The 20,280-nt window shown below is 45.8% G+C and overlaps 1 protein-coding gene across 1 annotated transcript; it reads left to right on the forward strand.

Annotated features, from left to right (window-relative positions):
* Positions 1-5,494: 5,494 nt before the first annotated feature.
* On the forward strand, positions 5,495-15,093 carry LOC146208815 (NADH-cytochrome b5 reductase 3-like). The gene is made up of 4 exons (XM_084587323.1): positions 5,495-5,722; positions 9,624-9,833; positions 11,641-11,906; positions 14,883-15,093. The coding sequence occupies exons 1-4, from the start codon at positions 5,495-5,497 to the stop codon at positions 15,091-15,093; spliced, it is 915 nt and encodes a 304-aa protein (XP_084443449.1).
* The last annotated feature ends 5,187 nt before the right edge of the window (positions 15,094-20,280 follow it).

A 20,280-nucleotide genomic window follows, 5' to 3' on the forward strand; every position in this document is an offset into this window, starting at 1 on the left:
CAGTACTTCTTATCCCTTCCCACGTAATTTCTACTTTGTTATCCCGGTACATTTCCTGTAGGAACTCTATTATCTCATAACCGATACCTTCTTCTTTTAATATGCTCCACAGGAGTTCCCTGCTCACGTTGTCGTACGCCCCGTTTATGTCCAGGAAGGCCAAATACAAAGGTCTATTTTCCACTCTAGATATTTCGATGCATTGGGTAAGCACGAACAGGCTATCATCTAAGCGCCTACCGCTTCTAAAGCCGTTCTGAAGTTATCCGAATATCTTGTTACTTTCAACCCATGCTTGCACCTTTAATTTCACCGCCTGCATGGCTAACCTGTACATAACAGGTGTTATGGTAATCGACCTGTAGGATTTTATGTGCATCCTGTCTCCTTTCCCTTTATAAATCAAATTCATTTTACTCTGCCGCCAGCTGTCCGGAATTTGCTTATTCGTTATGACTGTTTCCAGACCTTTTAACAACGTTTCCTTACTTTTTGGACCAAGTTCACTAATCAGCTTGATCGGAATTCCATCTATTCCTGTAGATGTGTTTTTAGGAATATTTTTTTCTGCCTTTTTCCAGATTAGATTGGTCATTTCTAAGCTGCTTTGTATTCTGCTACCTTGTGTTGCTTCCTGATTTGCAGAGATTACCCTATCGTCGCTCTTAAATGACTCGGCTATAACTGATGTAATGTAGTTCACTGCGTTATCTCCCTTTAAACAATTTCCCTCGTTATCTTGAATCCGATCCTGCTTTCTTTGATTCTTCTTCCCTAGCCAGCTTATATGGTTCCAAAATTTTCTTGCTAAAGTGTGGTGCCATCTAGTGGCAAGACCTGAAAGCATCCCTCTCGCGGTGCGGAAGGAGAGGTGGTTTTTAATTAAGGACGAAGTGTAGTGAGCGCAAAATATAATTAGTTATGACAAAAACACCTAGAACAAAAAAAAAAACAGTGTGCACTTACGAGTCAGCGATACTTTGCAGACATGTAGTCACGTGGGGTACTACAGTGAAAATAATAGGTTTTCTCCGCTAGATAGCGCCTCAGTTGTTTTTATATGATTTTCAATGGCAAATTAAAATTGCAAAGCATCTTTTCTTTGGTATTGTATAGTTCTCAATCTGTACTATATGAGGTAAGGTGTTGTTTTCTCCACCATAATCTCATGACATATTTTGGCCAGTGTTCTGTCCTTTTAAATCCTTATCTACGGCTCCAAAAAGAACAGCTTTTACGTTTAGCGTTCCAGCTGAATTGCGGTGTGTCAATTGCTCTTGCAAGAATGCTGTTTATTCTAGATAAGCTATGTGTACTCGCATTGAACATTCCTTACATTTATTTATTTGTTTCGAACGCACTCATGGCTTGAAAATTTACCCAAGACACTTGGAAAATTCTAAAGTGTGCTTGGCGAAAGCCTTATGGTCAACCCACTGCATATACCATGTTGTACATGGCGTCCCAGTGGAATGGGCAGAGTGTTAGCCGATATCCCATTGCTATGCACAGCTGCGCCCCCCACCGGCGCGCCGGTTGCTAAGGAGGGAAGGAGGTTGCGCCGCTGCGCGGAGGAGAGGCCACAGCTGGCACGATTCCAGCGCACGGATGGACACGACCGCGAGCAGAAGCCATTATTGGATTTCGCCTTAAAACTGAGCGAAAGTTTGGGACGACGCTTGAGCGTCACCTCTAAACGTAGAACGCGATAGAGTCATTTCGGTTTTGTTCATATCACCTTTTCATTCGCATCTCATGCTTCCGGGCCTCGCAATGACACAGTTCTCACGACACAAGCCTTTTTCTTTCTTTATTGCTCATTTGTTTGTGCACAGTACCGCACGACATCGCCCCTCACTGGTCGATGCATCCATCGCATACACGTTCAAAAAACGCTTCTAAAGACGATACCTTCGTACTGCTCGCGCCTCGCTTGTTGAAGTAGAGCCCCACAATGGCGTGTTTATATAGTGAGCGCCGCGTGACGGCGCAAAACTGTCAGGTCAGCAGACCGGGAGATCAAAGAAAATATACTTTTCTCTTGATTACCCGTTGCTCCTGCAATTCATCCCACTCCGATAACACGCCTATTCATTCGCTAACAGTCGTATGCCAATAGACACACTAGGTCCATCTTTATTTGACGAGAAGCAAGGATATTAAAGCTGTTTTCTTTTTGGGCTGAGTGATTGCGGGCTAGCGTCACTTTAATTGGAAGGTAATTGGTATAATTGTGAGCCAACGCTTTTTAGGTATAGGTATTTTAATACTTTAGCTGCCCTCCTGTTACTGTCCAATTTCCTTAGGCGTTCCTATTTTACTCTGAGCTTCCCGTACTTCGAAAGATGCCCAGCACATATCTCTCTGTACCGCCTCAATTATGGCTTTGCCGTGGGAACCCAGTGCTGATTGTCCGACGCCTCTCTGATTTATTTGTAATGTCGACTGTATCTCTGCTTTTAGGCACAAAACCGCATTTCTGAAAGTAAGCCCGGGCACCATAATTCCTTTCCAAATAACCCCCAAAACCCCATACCTGTTGTATCCCCACAATGCCCTATGCTTCATTATCACGGCATTTCTTCGCCATTTGGCCTTAAGTGATTGCTCATGCTTTCCAATGTATGCCAATCCTTCGTTTACCCATACCCTGAGATAGTTATATTCTGCTCCTCTGGGTATTTTATGGCCTTGTATTTTAAGAGCCTGATCAGTTGAGCCATTGGAAATCATCAGACCCGACTTAACTGCGCTAAAACCGAAGCCTAGAGCGTCCCCTTCGTCTCCGCAATATAGAGTTTGCATTTCTCCGTCTCAGCTAGCAGCACAATACCGTCTGCATGCATTAAACCGGGGAGATGCTGCTCTACCACCTTTTCGCCTAATCTATATGACAGGTTAAAACCCAAGTTACGTTCTTGTATCCTCCGTTCCATATGTATCATATAAAGCATGAACAGCAGCGGTGATAGAGGGCAACCTTGTTGTAATTCTATACAGACCTTGACAGCTTCCGTATTTCTTACCCTTTCCCATTTAATTTGTAATTTGTAATCCCTGTGTAGTTCCTGTATTAAATCTGTTATCTCATAACCAATACCTTCTTTTAATCTGTTCCACAGGAGTTCCCTCTTTGCGTTGTCGTACGCCCCGTTTATATTGTTACGGACGACAAGGAAGAAGAAGCGGGCAGTGGCGCGGGCAAGAGCGCTAGCGCTAGGCCCGCGAACATTCATTAAACGTCATCTGCCATCGTCATCGGTCATGTTCTGTCTCCTGTCTTTATCGGCTTGCCGCTTCGTAACATTTGGTGGAGGTGCGGGGTGGGCATCCCCATCCTCGCCGTGGAGCATCGACGCCATCTTCAAGCCGGGACCATCACCGAGGGCCCAGGGACATCGCCAAGCAGCTTCGCCCCAGCCCTTCAAGCCCAGACCTGAACAACTACCACCGCCCAGCCCCCAGCCCGGACCTGACGACAAGGAGAAGAGACATACCGATCAGAATCGAGATGAAGGACCCGAAAGTCCCGAATGACCCGAAGGAACCGATGGACACGAACACGCAACCCCCGCCCAAGCTGCCCGACGTGACCTCGAGCCATCGGTCCCATGGACTCTGGTGACGGATGGTTGACAGCTCCAAGGGAGGCGGATCACCCACGCATCAGACATCGTACCGGCAAGCCGTTCTATTCTTCCTTCTTCCTCTTCTTCTTCAAGCATCCAGACACGCCCATCATCATGCCATAAAATTATTAACATCGCTAAACTTCCTCGTCCACGATCGGGACGATCGCTCGGTGGCCCCGGGTCATGTTACGGACGACAAGGAAGAAGAAGCGGGCAGTGACACGGGCAGGAGCGCTCGCGCTAGGCCCGCGAACATTCATTAAACGTCATCTACCATCGTCATCGGTCATGTTCTGTCTCCTGTCTTCATCGGCTTGCCGCTTCGTAACAATATTCAAGAAGGCCAAATACAAAGGTCTATTTTCCACTCTAGACATTTCGATGCATTGGGTAAGCACGAACAGGTTATCATCTAAGCGCCTACCATTTCTAAAGCCGTTCTGAAGTTCTCCGGGTATCTTATTAGTTTCTACTCATGCTTTCATCTTTAATTTCACCGCCTACATGGATAACCTGTATATAAGAGATGTTATGGTAATCGGCCTGTAGGATTTTATGTGTATCCTATCTGCTTTCCCTTTATAAGTCAAATTCAGTTTACTCTGCCGCCAGCTTTCCAGAATTTGCTTATTCGTTATGACTGTTTCCAAAGATTCTGTTTTCAAAGAGTTTCGCACTAATGCCCTTACTTCCCAGGATGATTTTTATCACCTTCTATTCCCTAGGAGGAATAAAACCTGGCAGTCTCGCAAACTTTTCTTCACGTGACTTCGTTGTTGTGTTCCTCAACTATACTTTTACCTTTACAGGTTTTGTCTTGAAACCACTCCCTTGTGCCAATATTGTGATGAGTCAGAAACAATTGAAAATTTTTTGCTGTTCTGTCGCTGATATATATCGCTAAGGAGGCGACGTTTTGAAATGCCATTACAGAAACTTAGCTTGCACTTGTCGTCAGCGCTTGTTCTGTCCCTTGACGCTTCTATGCTGGGACGTGCCGATGGGAATGTATGCTCTGCTGTACAAAATGTCATTATAGAATCAAACCGTCATCTATCATAACTGATTGTTATATTTTTCTTTTATTACTGATATACTTTTTGTTATTCCTAATTATTTATTTATTTATTATTATATTGTTAATATTTTTAATCTCCTTAATTAAAATTTTAGCAAGCCCATGCACCACCCTGCACCATCACTGACAGTGAACCGGATTTTATCAAAATTCTAATCCGAATTCTACACAATGGAATCTCAAAAACTATAATCACCTCCTGGTCGGGGCCAATCTCCGTTTTGGGTATGCGCCATTTATGAGGTCGACAAAAAGCACAACAACAAAAAGGTTGGTTTGTGAGGTTTAACGTCCCAAAGCGACTTAAGCTATGAGAGACGCCGTAGTGGAGAATTCCGGAAATTTCGACCACCTGGGGTTCTCTAACGTGCACTCCCGTGTACTGTGCGATGTCACAGCACGCTAAAGAACCCTAGATGACCGAAAGTTCCGAAATTCACCGCTACGGCGTTCCTTATAGCCTGAGTCAGATTATGTGCCAAAATAAAACAAGAACCACATATTTGATTCCAAATTGAAGCTTTATAAACTATACATAATTATGCAATCCCAGTTACACTACAGTCCTGCCCAAAACATGTTTGTGTTTTTTATATTTACGGCTTTTCGAAACAATGAACCTGAAATTCTTAGTTTTGGCTGCGTCGCATTTCTCAGTTTCTTTTTTGTTGTTTTTTTTTGTTGTTTTGTTGTTGTTGTTTTCAGCAGCGTACACACTGAACCGAGCGAAGAGAAAGCAGAAGAACAGGACGAAAGCTCCGAGATGAGAGGAGCGTTTTTAGCCATGGCTCTGCTGAGGCGGCGTTCACTGGTGCTGGCTCTGGCGACCGCAGCTGCAGCTGCAGGAGCCTTCTGGGCATATGTCATCCTGTCCCGGAAGGTACGTGTGCTGCTGGCCGGGGAGGTCCTGCTGGCTGACCCGAACTTCCCCTACACCGTCCACCTGGATCGTCGGGAGGTCGTCAACCACAACGTCCGCCTGCTGCGCTTCGCTCTGCATAGCCCCACGCAGGCAAGATTTTTAGGGCGCTGCATCTGCACCGACCCCACTGGAGTCAGCGAAGACCAGAATGCCAGGTTCTTAGCGGTAACCGACGACTCTTAAAGCTCTGGTAACTGCGGGTGACTCTCCTTGACATATACAGAGGGCGGGCGATCGAACATTCCACTAATATCATTATTATTTATTGTGTCAACCAATATTCCGTGTTTAAAACAGCCAAATGGTTTAGAAAAGTTAAAAAACAAAAAAACTCTAAAATGTGAATAGCTGTTCTTCTATAATGAAAAAAGACTATCTTGAGTTCAAGAAGTGCTGCGTGCGCGAGTTTCGGCCCGGGATCTTTATTGCTTTCCACAGATGATATTGTAATAGTGAAAAAATTTACATATTCTTGTGAAAAATCGCGCGATCATCAAATCTTGCAAACATGTTGTATGAGAATAGGATATGTTTACTAAGATCGCATTTGTTTCTTCCTTTAAGTGTCATATTAACGTAGGTACAAATTAACCCTCTCATGCATACGGGCCTCATATGAGGACACTTATTTATCCCGCTATAAAATTCCTTCAGTCGCTCGGAGCGTGTCACTGCCGCATGGAGTCCTCAGATGAGGACATGTCAAGTTTCCTAACATGCTTCATAGATGGCACTAGCTGTCCATGTTTCTTCAAACGCCAGGCTTTGAGGGGGAGTCGGCTTGTTTGAGGTTTCTGAATATTCATAAGAAACAACAATTAATTCATTGAAAGGCGATGGCTTTTTTCGACTATAAAAATTATCTGCGCCAAGTATAACTCTTGAACATTGTCAGCTAGATTTGTTGACATTTGTTTCTCGATTTTGACTTGTATACAGAGAAGAGAACATGTGTCCTCAAGTGGGGACATCATGCATTGAAGGTGTAGCCTCACCTAGAGCGCTACCCAAAAACCTTACCTGCAGAATGCCAGGCCTGGGCATTCTGCAGGCGGGTGATGTTATCAGACTGTCCGAGGGACTTCAAGGAAAAAATCATAAACTTTATGCCGATAACTTCTTCACATCCATGGCCCTCGTCAGGAAACTGAGAGAGAATGGCATATTGTTTGTCAGGACATGCCGAGCAAACTGTCTGCAAGGAGCAGCTAAAAAGCTAAAGTCCTTGAAGGTGCTCCAAACGCTCGGAAGGGGAAGCACATCCATTTGCACATAAGCGGACAACATCACGGTGCAAGGTGGCTGGATAACGCGGTTGTTCACGTTGTTTCAAGCTATGCAGGACGGGACTCTGAAGGCACTACGAAAATATTCAACAGGAAAGAGAGAAAAGTAATCGATGTCAGCAGGCCATACTCCTTGGAAGTATACAACAAACACATGGGAGGTGTCGACCTCATGGATTCCTTGATTGCAAGGTACAGAAATGACGTGCGGAACAAAAGAGGCTATTTAAGAATGTTCTTCCACCTACTAAATGCGGCAGTTGTGAACGCCTGGATTGTATGGAGGTGGGACAAAGGCACGGACCAATATATGGACCAACTTGAGTTTCGAAGTCGCGTTGCCAAGGCGCTCATATTCCGCGGTGAAGTAGCGCAGAGCTCGTAGCGACGAGGCCGCCCATCCAGCGATCCTCCTCCACCACCACTAAAGAAGAGGGTGCTTCACTATGTGTCGCTGGAAAAAAGGTTGGACGGCGGGCAGCATTCCCCAAAGAAGAGCATCCTGAAGTACGCCAGCCGCTGTCGAAGCCTTGCCTGCCATACCAAGACAAGGTACCTCCGCGGTCGCTGCAACATCTCTCTATGTCCAGAGTGCTTTGAGTCTTTCCACAGCGCATAAGCAGAGTATGCAAGACCCATCGTCATCCTTTCAATGTGATTTGTTGCCTCTTTCAGTGTTCTGGTATTAAAGCTCTATATTTTTGAGACTGTCACTACTTTGTTGCGTACTTGAGCCAATTACCTAGACCACCTTACGGCATGTTGTCCTCATATGGGGACACATCAAAAATATAATAAGGATGTTGTTGATTACTTGAATTAAATTATTTTTGTGATCTTTGTGGCATATAGTGACATTTTTAGGCGATAACAAATTTTTTTATACACTGAGTTTAATTCATGCATGAGAGGGTTAACTTGATTGGGAACGCGCCATTACTGTCACAAATATACAGATGCATAGCCAAGAGGGGGCAGTACATGACCATTATGCCTATATTGTGATGCATGATGCTGGAAGTTTAACTGTGTTCGTTGACGAGTGTATAATTGCACTCGGGGTCAAAGTGCAACCATTTTTCTGTATAAGGACGCACCCCCTCTGCATATTATTTCCCTGAACTGACAAATTGTTTCATAACGTGGAAATCCCACTACAACTTCATTTCAGCTGAACGAAGCTTCTCTAAAAGTGGAGACTCGAATGTAATTGAAGTGATTGTATTTGTGCGTCGTCTGTTTGATTAAAATTTTTAAAGCTGTTGCAGTTAATATAACGGACAGTGATTTCGAGTAGAGTAATTGATGCTAGTGGTCAGGCCTTTAAATGCTTCGAGATCAAAATCCGTCGTGTTAAAGGTTAGCGCAAGGCTACTAAATATTTATGGAGCCGCTCTACATTCATCTTGTGGAAATCCTCCTCGCACCGTATCTATATGGCGCATGCATCTGGTTCCATTCGGAAAATTGTTTTAGCCTATTTGGCCCAGAGAAAAGTATATATTCTTTGTAATTGGCCTTAGCACACCTTAAGAACTTGAGTGGGCCAGTCAGGTTGTCAAGAAATAGGATATTATCCTAACTTTCCATAAAGTCACAATACCTAGCGATCACGTTTTCTTTCCTTTCCTGTATTTTTAGAAAACATGGTTACTAGAAGAGGCAGATTTTGCTGACGAGCGGAAAGACTGTGTTAGGCTACAACAGCCCTCTCAATGAAGCAGGGCAAGCCGAGCTTATTCGCAAGTTAGTTCTCTATAATGAGCAGGTCTTCTGTTGCAGATGCAATCAGTGGACTTCCACGTTTAGTCTATGACTGCATCTTTCTGGTAGAATCGTTTCAAATCTCAGCTTGCTAACTTCACGAGTGCCATGCTTCCCTTCAATCTAATCGATCCTATTGTGAATGTGTTCAATTTCTTTGCCGTGCTTGGCTGACCTTTGAACCAAATGATATAATGCATCAGACATGTGTTATACAGAAACTTCAATGCTTGCTACATTTTGTTTCATAGAGGGCAAGTCATTCAGAGGTTTACTAACCTCAAAAAGTTGGTGCTTTGAACCAGGAGGGGGAGCCTGACTTGTTTTTCTTCATTATGGGAGGTCAACGATAGTCATATTTGTCTTTCTGTACGCATGTCCTCTGATCGCGCCGCCTTGTCCGTGTCGCTAATGCAGAGCAATTGTTCCCTATGAAACCCAGTTCCCTATGTTCCCCACAACTCGTAATTATTCGTAAAAGCTCTATGTTTGATTTGTTTCAAACTGTGCGCGCGCGCGTGTGTGTGTGTGTGTGTGTGTGTGTGTGTGTGTGTGTGTGTGTGTGTGTGTGTGTGTGTGTGTGTGTGTGTGTGTGTGTGTGTGTGTGTGTGTGTGTGTGTGTGTGTGTGTGTGTGTGTGTGTGTGTGTGCGTGTGTGTGTGCGTGTGCGTGTGCGTGTGTGCGTGTGCGTGTGCGTGTGCGTGTGCGTGTGCGTGTGCGTGTGTGTGTGTGTGTGTGTGTGTGTGTGTGTGTGTGTGTTTGCGGGCGTGTGTGTGTGTGTATGCGTGCGTGCGTGCGTGCGTGCGTGCGTGAGCGCGTGTGTTCGCGTGCGTATGCTTCAGCCACATTATTTCTGGTTACCTCAGTATCTATAGTATTGCAAGCATCGCATTTCCCTGGAACTAGAATCGAAACAAAGGAGCGTCACGCTGTTCTTCACAGAGGTTGGGAATTCGGCCGGGACAGCACGTGCTACTGCAGGCGTCGATGTCAGGCCAGCAGACAGTGCGGCCCTACACACCGGTCTCGCTGCTAGATCAGCGTGGCACCTTCGACCTCATCGTCAAGGTGTACGCGGCCGGCAGCCAGCATCCAACTGGGGGACTCATGTCCCAATTCCTTGACAAGTTACGCCCAGGAGAGGAGGTCCAGGTACAGACACCGGGCGAATTCACCGCGCATATCGGTTATTTTTTCATCAGGCACAACCGGTCTCAGTTTGAGGTCTTAGGGCAGACGTCGGATTAGGGGCATAGATGAGACATGTAATGATGCGTTTTTGAATACAATAATACAACAAACGGGCGCAAAAAATGCATACATCTGAAGACTGTACACCGTGCAGCGTTTCAGCACAAAGCAAAAACTAGCGGCTTTTCGATTATTGCAAGGGGAATAAAAGGCAGGCAAGGACATCAACGCAATTGACAAGTGTTCACGCAAAACAAAGCTAAGCACCATTCACACCAGAGACTAAACTGCTATGTTGGTAGCAGTGTTGACGAGAGATACCCGCTGAAATATCTGTGCATGTCAAGAGATCAACTAGCACTCAAACGATCTCTGGTGCAGTCGCTCTCACATTTAAGAATAAAAAAAACTCTACGAGATGCGACAGAACCATCGGGCAGGGAATTTAAACTGCGGGCTGTACTAGCAAAGAAAGATTTCTGGATTTTTTTTTTTTTGCAGGGCAATGCTTTACTTTTTTAATTGTGTAACCGGGTCATTCTTGCGTTCACAGGTACGATGAAAATTTTCTTATTTCTTTCTAGTTACTGTACGAAATATGGTAGATTAGTATTAAATTTCCGCCGCGATGCGTGACTTCTAAGGGCGTTTCGGCACCATGACTCGCCTCTTTGGACTCCTGAGTGGGAATTCAATGGATTGGATTAGACTCCAACCAGGGGGTCCAGGTTATAACGAAGTTGATTGCAGAGGCCGTGGAAGCTGTGTATGTCTAGCACTCAGGATTTTAAAATAGCCCGCTTAAAGCCATATGAAACTTACTGCTGGCACCAGTTGAACCCTTCTTCGTCTTAGTTCTGAGTGCCAGTTTCTCATCATCGCGCATTTGCGAGCGCATGTAGAAGAAGCTAAACAGTACCATGATTGAGAAGATGGCTGGAGAGAAGTGAGCATTCAGAGTGTCGTTGGGCAATTACAGAAGCTTCCCTTCGCGCTCCTTCCATGGAATTCAACCAACGCAAGGCGGCCCCTGCTTTTGTCTCTTTCCTACCGAAAAGCAAGGCGTCCGTGTGCTGTGCGATGTCAGTGCACGTTAAAGAACCCCAGGTGGTCGAAATTTCCGGAGTCCTCCACTACGGCGTCTCTCACAGCCTGAGTTGCTTTGGGACGTTAAACCCCACAAACCAACCAACCAAACCAACCAAACTCGCCCCTGTACACAAGCAAAAAAAAAAAAAAAAAACGCCTTGCTGAAAGGAAGCGGGTAAGAAGTTGACAAGCATAGCAGCAATTTAGCGTGTTGCCCAAACGCAAGGATCATCTTAAAGCATGTGAAGGGATGCGACGCAATTGAAAATGCACTGCAATATTACACTTCGTTGAAGCGATCGGTTCATAGGCCAACTGGTAGAGGGATTCTTTTCTTCGGAGCCTCTTTACAACTGTGTGTCGACGAGCGTCTCTTTCATCCACTTCGTCTGTCATTTTTTTTTAGGCGAAAAGCAAGGCGCCCGTGTGCTGCGCGATGTCAGTGCACGTTAAAGAACCCCAGGTGGTCGAAGTTTCCGGAGTCCTCCACTATGGCGTCTCTCATGGCCTGAGTTGCTTTGGGACGTTAAACCCCACAAACCAAGCCAAACCATTTTTTTGTTTTATTCCACTACCAGAGGATATGCTGTTTTCTATGGTCGATCTTGCATCGAATAGCCCAACTTGGTATGCTTTTGTAACCTTCGGCAGAATATACAACACTATAAAACTCATCCAGGTGGTGGGCCCACGCGGTCACTTTTTGTACGACGGGCGCGGCCACTTCACGCTGGCCAGCGGTCGGCAGCTCCCTCTGGCCACGCAGCTGGGCCTGGTGGCGGCCGGAAGCGGAGTGACGCCCATGCTGCAGTTACTGCGGCACATGTTTGCCGACAATCGAGACCAAACGAGCGTGGTGATGATCGACGTCAACGTCAGCGAGGAGGACATCATCGCGCGTGAGGAGCTGGACACGTACGCCAAGAGATTTAGCAGCAACTTCAGGTGGGCCGCCGCAGTGATAAAGATGTGCTCCCAAGCCTTTGCAACAATGCAGGCATTACATAAGCAACTCTTAGTCTCGAACTCACGTCCTAAATGGTCAGGATATCCCTTGCGTGGGAATAGCATAATGTACGGCCCTGAAATCAGGTCTCGGTGTAGTAGCGGCTTGCTAACCATAACGGAGGAGGGGTCAATTTATGGTCCTTGGAGACGAATATTGATGAGGGTAAAATACTAAAACGCTCCAGGGCTGTGCGATGTTTGCGCACGTTAACAGACTCGGGGTTTTGTGAGTTAATCCACAGCCCTAAACTATGGTGTTGCTAAGCACATGCGTCAATTTACAGTGGAATGTGTACACACAAGCCCAACTTGCAGAAGCCACGAAATCTTGTGTGCGTCCCTTATGATGTATAATGCTTCTTGAATACAAAATAAACAGTTAGCTGTGAGCGTATCGGCAAAGAAGAAAATGCAAGAAATGCAGAACAAAAAAAATTGGCAGGCCGAATGAAAATTGACAATATGGAAACCAGGAAATATAAGAAAGGTGAGAATGTACGCAGTAACTACACTTTCACAAAGCTACTGCTGAATGTCGCATAAACTTTTTCACATGGTAACTTGTTGAAATTATCTTATAAATAAGCCCTCTCTTACAACTCTATACTGGCTCACAAGAGACAACATAAAATACTCGTTTTAAGCTCTCGTATTACATGATTAAGGCAAAAATTACAAAAATGTTTATGGACAGCAGGTTCAATGTCCGATGCTTTCAAACTTAGTATATCAAGCTGGCTTAGAGCATTTTCCAGCACCATACTGAATAATTAAAGGCAACATATATAAATACAATATAAGACTTTATAGACTGCATAAATATATTTTAAGGCATTGCAAACGCTAAAAACAGAAGTAAAATACAGTAAAACTACAGTTCAACAGCTTAGCCCGAAAATACAGGTACGCATTACTACGGGCCTGTCAAAGTTTACAATAGTTTTAGGTACGGCAAGGTTGGTAGAATATGTTGTATCGTTGGCTAGGCATATCATGGTGTACTAAAGCATAAGCAGCAAAATTCCCTGCCCTGTCATAACTGTGTACTATATGCTTTGAGAGCCTTACAAAGTTCGTAACCAAATTATGAATGTAACATCCTGGAAGAGAATATAAAATAAATGTCAAAATGGTAACAAGCTCCTAAGGGACCTGTTGATCCATTGAATGAAGTAATCGCAACAGCTCCTTCTTTTAGTCTATTGAAAGATTACGGAAAGAATGTACAGACGGCACACCCGCCCGAACCGGACGTTCGGGTTTGGTACTCCAAACCTGCGCTAGCTGGGCAGAACCCGGGAAGAAGCATAAGTAATCCTAAACTCCAAAAGTGCTACGATAACCCTCTGAAAAAAAAAAAAAAAAAGAACGAAGTGCAGTTGTCATGTAGGAGAAGAGAAGAGCTACTATGGGTGTCGCATGGTGCAACTTGACCTTCCATGGTTTGGCTTGATTCGCACATGCTTGCTTCGTTGACATACCATATAATGTAGCTCGCTTAACGTGACAGGAGCGACAATGGGTGAAAGCCCTACATTAATGAAGCTGTACGAATGAGCTTTCATTGCCTGACTTGTCTGATCCCGGATTCTAAGGGCTCCTTTGCGGTGGATTCCCATCTCAAAAGCGCAGTCCAAGTTCTCAGCTTCTCTTCTTTCGGCTGTGGCATGCCTCATTACATCCCATAACAGGCGGACACAGACACAAGCGTAGCGGCTACAAGATCCTGATATTTCAGAAAAAACACACAAGCTATGCTCACAGTCGCATCGAGCACAGTGATCGCGTAATAAAGAAAGAGACCCATATAGGAAATTAAAAACTGATTATGTGCTTTGAAGGAGAAACCATAAATGTCTAATCGCGGGATTATATGTTCTCTGTTGGAATCCCTGCACGGAGGTAGCCTCTAACGTGACTGGTACTGTACGCTATGCGCAACTACAAATCTTGTGACAACTCTCCAAACATTGTACGACCAAGGATTGTGTCACAGTTGGCAAACGAATGTCGGATAAAAGGATGTTCTAAATTTACCTATTTTGTTGGTTCGAATACCTGTCGTACCCTTGCCTTAAACTGCTACTATTATACTGTGCACACACACACACACACACACACACACACACACACACACACACACACACACACACACACACACACACACACACACACACACACACACACACACACACACACACACACACACACACACACACACACACACACACACACACACACACACACACACACACACACGCACACACACACACACACACACACACACGCACGCGCACACACACGCACACACGCACACACACACACACACACACACACACACACACACACACACACACACACACACTAGCACACACACGCACGCACGCACGCGCGCACACACACATACACCGCATACTTGCAGATATTGTATGCTATGTGAAACCCAAATCGCATGTCTCTGCCTGGGGACTCTGTATACGACGAAGTGTTTCGCCGTAACTATGATTCGAATATCGGGAAAACTGCCGCTGCATGGAGTCCGTCAGCTGTGTCATGCGAGCATATAATACGCCGTAGGCGCTGCCGGGCTAACAAGTACTACACCTGCGGGGACAGTATGAGCGATCACTAAAATGCTTTGATATGTCACACACTGGTGTGAGGCATATCACAATAGATATTTCTGGTTATTTATTATCCAGTACTGCTGTGATATCCTTGCTTCAACGTTCTTTAATTGGTTTTTAAATAATTTTCACCTTTCGTCTTGCCAGTTTCTCGAGCTCTGAATGAAATAAGCGGACCAGTTTAACCAGCGAAATTATTTGTCTGTTATTACCTTTACCATCGACTCCAATGCAAAAGCATCATGCCATCACTACCAATGTTTTCAATGACTGCCTGCATTTGCAGCATCCGTCACGTGCTGAACAAGCTTCCCCTATCGGAAGGCGCCGAGTACTTGCAGGGCCCTCTGAGTCGGGATATCCTGGCCGCACATTTGCCACCGCCGGACGCCAGCACAATAGTTCTCTGTTGCGGACCGCAGCAACTGGTCGCAGAAATATGCGCGCCTGCTCTTCGGGACATCGGACATAAAGAGGAGCAGCTACTCATCTACTGACGGCAGCTCCTTCGACAAAGCAAATGCGGGGCTTTTCCTTTGCTCATTGGGCAGCGATTTGCTTCCGGACAATGAAGAACGCTTTCTCACGAGCCGATTCCAAGATTTTTGCTAATACAGCATCGTATATATTGCATGGTAGCGCAGTCTCTTATTGTTTACCAGCCACTCCTGCTTCTGACCTGGCATTCATTCTGATCGCACGCAGTAGTACGAATGAAATTATTGGTGTATAACGCGGTCGGGGGAAGGTGCTGAAGCAGGTCATATGCAAGGAAATACCATTGGTCGACCATGGTTCGCACCTGTTCCGGGACCGGATTGAGTGGAGGCTAAACTGACAGCAAAATATCGCGCTCTTGATAAGTTGATAAGACAGCGCAACAGCATGTAGAGAACGCGGAGAAGAGGCGACGCGTCAGGGCCACTATGCATGCCGCTAGAAGGGATTCGACTCCTTCAAAAACACCGCGTCGCTCTCTCGTTGGCCACCTGGGATGTTTTGATGGCAGCGCTGTCCAGTAGTGCAGCCAGAGCTCGAGGCAGACATGCAGATGCTGGCTTCAACAGACGCTGTGGACACACTCGCTCCCTCTATCCCGCACGAGCTTTCCGTTTCCGCACTCCACTCGCGTTTCGCTTTCAGAAAACGAAGTCGCCTTTTAACCTCCGTGTCTCTATTCCTGTAAAACTAACTAGGCCAGAGCTATCGCATGACCTTTCCTTATATTGCGCTAGCAATACTGCGTCAGGTTTCGAGCCGTCGCGTGGTACCGGCGGAGGCCGCTTGACCTTGAACAGCCGAGGAGGAGCAGAAGAAGAAGACAAAGAAGAGGACGAGGAAGGAGAAGAAGAAGAATGGTAACTTACGCTCTCGCGCCATACTCCTAAAGGATGAGCTTAAGTGACCCCAGTAATGTAGCACCTTACACTTATAGGGTGTGATAGGGGAATAATGCAGCAGGTAAAAGAAGCTTCCAGGTCTAAAGCCTGGTTTCTTGCCTACCTCGGCGTTTATAGCGGTCATCAGTCGAGCATATTAAGATATCCGCCTTTACCCAGGCAAAGGCTAGAAAGGAAAGCTATATACAGTTTTCTCAGAATTGCATCATAACTAAAGAAACATTCTTCCTGCTTCAAGGGGTCGAACCAAGGACATCTCCTTTCCAGAGCAGTCGCTCTACCAAATGAGCTAATCAGGGCGGTCAGAAGATCCGATAGTACGGCAGCAGCGAATTTATAACCCGAAGTAGGACGGTTTTGGTCGAATAGGTAGTTGAATGCCTCAAGGTTGGTTAGAATTGTAAGTGTACACTTCTACTCGCCCTTGGAGGATTCTCCTAAATATTCGAGCAGCAAAGTATATTCTTTTACCATTACCATTGCTGTTTCTACTCGTTATTCTACTTCAGTTAAATAATAACATTAAGACATTGCGTAGATACACATGAATCCCCTCTCCCATTATAACGGCCGCACGTATGGCGCTATTATGAGGTTGGTGAGAGGAGCGCACACCGGCCGTCCCCCTCCCTATCTGCTCCCACTGCCTCTGAGTCTCCCGCAGTGACGTTTCCGCTTCTTTCCACATTTCTTACTAATAAACAGGAACCTCCTCTTCACAGTCCGAGAGGAGCGCCCCTCCCGCGATTTTCTCAGGTTTATCGGCGGGTGAACGCGCACGCGCGCTGTTCAGACTTTCTGCAGGGGAAGACGCTGTCATCACCTAAATAGCCCCGTCATTGTGACTGACCGGCGGACTTGTGCTTGTCTGTGATCTCAAACTATACGTTGACAGAAAGAATGAGTGACCCCGGGAGGACACACTCCACCGCCAGCGACACCTGCGCCGTCAGGCTCGACATCCCAGCATCGCACCTTGCTACAACTTGCGGCCATGGTACAAAATAATTGCGACCAATGCGCAGGAAGTAATTTCTTTTCTTTAATACGGACCGCGGACGCTCTGTCGATATTGAATGCATTTGGCTTCTAGAGAAAGCAAGCGCTTTTTTGTTGCTGAGTTGGGTAGACTTGAAAAGAATGTAAAGGGCAAAAAGCAATAGGGATATAAGGCAGTCTTGCATCCGGCCGAGAGGGGAGCCGGCAGACGCCACGACGACCGTTGCGGCACCGAAAGTCAAGCCATCCGATGAGTGGCCGCGTTCCTGGATCCAGGGCCTACTGTCACCGTCAAGCAGGTCACCAACAAAAACGGTTGTCGGTCATGGAGCGAGTGAGCTAGAGTTCGTGGAACGGAGGCCTGTGTCTACAACAGCTGAAGCTACTGCAAAGAAGCCGCCTTAGCGCTGTTCGGGCCTCGCGACTGTGGCTTCACCAGCGAGAGCAGCCTGGAAACAAAGTATTGCACTTGTCACCGGGCCGTCAAACGTGCCGGAGGTAATTTTGTACACTCCTACTGGTACAAGCATGCAGGCCCAAGCCGAATCCATTGCCGTCAGCCATAAATGGCGAGGACGCCCTGATCGTCACTGCTCAAGTATCGCAGGGCCCGTTGGCAAGAGACGTTTTGACTAAAGGCACGCCACACCTGGAGGCCCACCGAGGAACCACCGTCCAGCACCGAGTACTTCGAGTCCAGGTGGACACAGGCTAGGCCAGTGCAGCGACAGTGGTTAAGGCACTGGAGAGACGCTTTGGTCTCCACATGAATCTATCGGAGGGGCACGGAGGCACCAGTGACATAATTCTCGGCACAACCCTAGAGACGGCAAGAGTGGACTCATTGCACAAAGAACCATCGGCTGTTCAGCCTTTTCCAGGGCCGAACCGATTCCTACGATGATCGCAGTGCAAACGCTGCCTATCGGCTTGCGACGCCCGGCTCCCCGTTTCGTGTCGTCAGCACGCCTGTCTAGGAGCGCCCTGTCGCTCAAAGGGAGTGAAAATTTTGAGCAGATGCCCAACTGTAGAGATAATAATGGTGCTACATCAAAGGCACTTAAGCGTATCATTTGCCCTGCCAAAAGCATTCTACCGGTTATAGTAACTGAGTCAAGATGTCACTTTCTTTGCTCTACTGCGCACCCCTCCAGCGCCCTAGACAAGCGTGCTGACTACTTTAACAAGAGTTCGCACACATGTTTGGCAAGCCCAAGTCGCTATTATGTTTCTTATATCTTTAATGATCGGCCGTTTGATCTCTCGCGCTGAGCTAAGAAATGCTGTATTGCTCTGGAAAAATTGTAACCGAACGACCTCTGAACTGGTTCTCTCTCCTTTTGTTTTCACCTTAGAGTGTAGAGCAGGGTATTCCTCTTTCTTTTCCTCCACTGTATGCATAGTCATTTCATTGATTATGCAGTGTATATTTTAGTTTACATGTTGCGACTGCCGAGCAATACCCTACAAGCCAATTTGTGAGTCTGATGTGTCCATGTCAATTTTTAAATGTTACATGAATAAAGTTTATTACTGTTACTATTATAGAAACTCAAGAATACACGGTCTTCCCGACTAGATGATAAGCACGCAGGCCTGTACCGTTTTCAGTTAATACCACTCATTAAGATTTATTAAGGTACATGTCGCCCTCTCGTTAATGCGGTAGTATGCTTTTATCTTTCCAGCTATATAATTGTTTACCCGGACTACTACACTTAGTTCTTGTCGCCCCGCGGTCCCAGGACAGCATAAGACATACGTGGCGTTTATTCGTATATGCTTCGTTTTTTCTTCTAACCTCACGAAGCGTTCTATGATATCCCATGTAATACCCGCTAGTCCTAGAACACCACTGCTACACCAAGCCTCCAAGGTTATGTGTTAAACGTTACCAGGTTCATTTTTATTGCCGGCCAGTCCGGAGCCAGAGATTATCAGCACTCTCCGCTGCGTCACATGTCTGAACCGTGGTCAGTCACTCGAGACCGAGAGCCAGGAGCTTATTATAGTAGTCATGTAGGAGGTGCTAGCCAGTTACTACACCGGGCCCCAAATAATGTTCTGGTGAGTGAGTTGGTTTCCAAACTGAGTTTCTAAACAAAGTATTATGAAGGAGCATCTCCGAACAATTACAGTTAGATGACCAAGTCTTACGGGAGGGCACGGTTCGCGACGTGTAAAGTTTTCTTCGGAGACGCCAAGTCACAGAGACGCTTGAATATGCCGGTGCCGTCGCTCACAAAACCTAGTGAAGATTAAGAAATAGCATTTTTACATTAGGTGTCATCGATGCCGCTGAACTTTTCACCAGTTTCTCAAAACTGAAAGGGAGCTGTTTGGAGTAACACGGTGTTTAGGTTGTGGAGATAGCGAGTACGTGCCAAAAAACAAGGAGGCAAATGCAAAATTGCTGACAATTGTTTTTTCAGCAACAAGAGCCTTTTTCCTCGAGCTGGACACAAAAGTGTGTATGTGAGACATGTAGAAAAATATACTTTTCGCTCACCACAAGCAACGCACTCTTTTTAGCATGGATGCATGCTGCAGAAACATCAGCGCTATTATTGACACCGTTGAAACTGATGTTTGAAAGGAGATATGACTGTGAAAGAAGTAGTGACTCGCATAAGGCAAAGTAGAAGGCAGTAGTCCTAAAGGAGGGCAGGTCTGAGGCACATTTCAAAGTCATGGTTCTCTTAGCTCTTTCCTTATAATGGGGCAAATGACCATTTCTTTGTAGGTTTCGGTTGTCTTTTTTCTTTAAAAGGTATCGCAATTATTTTTAACGCATAATGGAAGCTAAAGAAATGCACTTTTAGTCATATAAGCTTGAACAATAAAATATTTATTGAAACACACCAATGCTAACTGTAAAAAACAAGATTTCACATGAAAATTCGAGCAGATCGGACGTAGAAAAGAAAAAAAAAATATTTTTGTCTGCAATGTACAAAATGTTGGACTTTTGATTGTCCATTTTCTGGACAAACTTGGCGCAAATTATTAACTGGACACGCAAAACGACGCCCAACTACGAAAACGAAACTAAGCGGAACTCCGACGTTCCAGCCTAATTTCTGTCGTGATCGCATATAAACATCCTGACGTTGAAGGAAACATGTTCAGACTGGTGCTCGGGGTGTGGATAAAATCAACCGTAGGTCAGTCAATATTTGCAACGGTTCCAGCTGGCCTTTGTTTTCCACCTCGTGCTACCGCTTTATTGTGAATGAACTATTTCGCGAAGTCTAATCGGGCCTTCAGGACGTGCCTGGCTTGACC

Source organism: Amblyomma maculatum, chromosome 1, assembly GCF_055883805.1.
Source record: "Amblyomma maculatum isolate TAMU_Amacu chromosome 1, ASM5588380v1, whole genome shotgun sequence".
Taxonomy (NCBI): Eukaryota; Metazoa; Arthropoda; class Arachnida; order Ixodida; family Ixodidae; genus Amblyomma; species Amblyomma maculatum.

Coding starts and splice junctions, on each gene's coding strand:
- LOC146208815 (XM_084587323.1), top strand. CDS start 5,495: ATGGCTCTGCTGAGGCGGCGTTCACTGGTGCTGGCTCTGGCGACCGCA. Junction 9,834..11,640: donor GCCCAGGAGAGGAGGTCCAG/GTACAGACACCG, acceptor AAACTCATCCAG/GTGGTGGGCCCACGCGGTCA. Junction 11,907..14,882: donor AGATTTAGCAGCAACTTCAG/GTGGGCCGCCGC, acceptor CTGCATTTGCAG/CATCCGTCACGTGCTGAACA.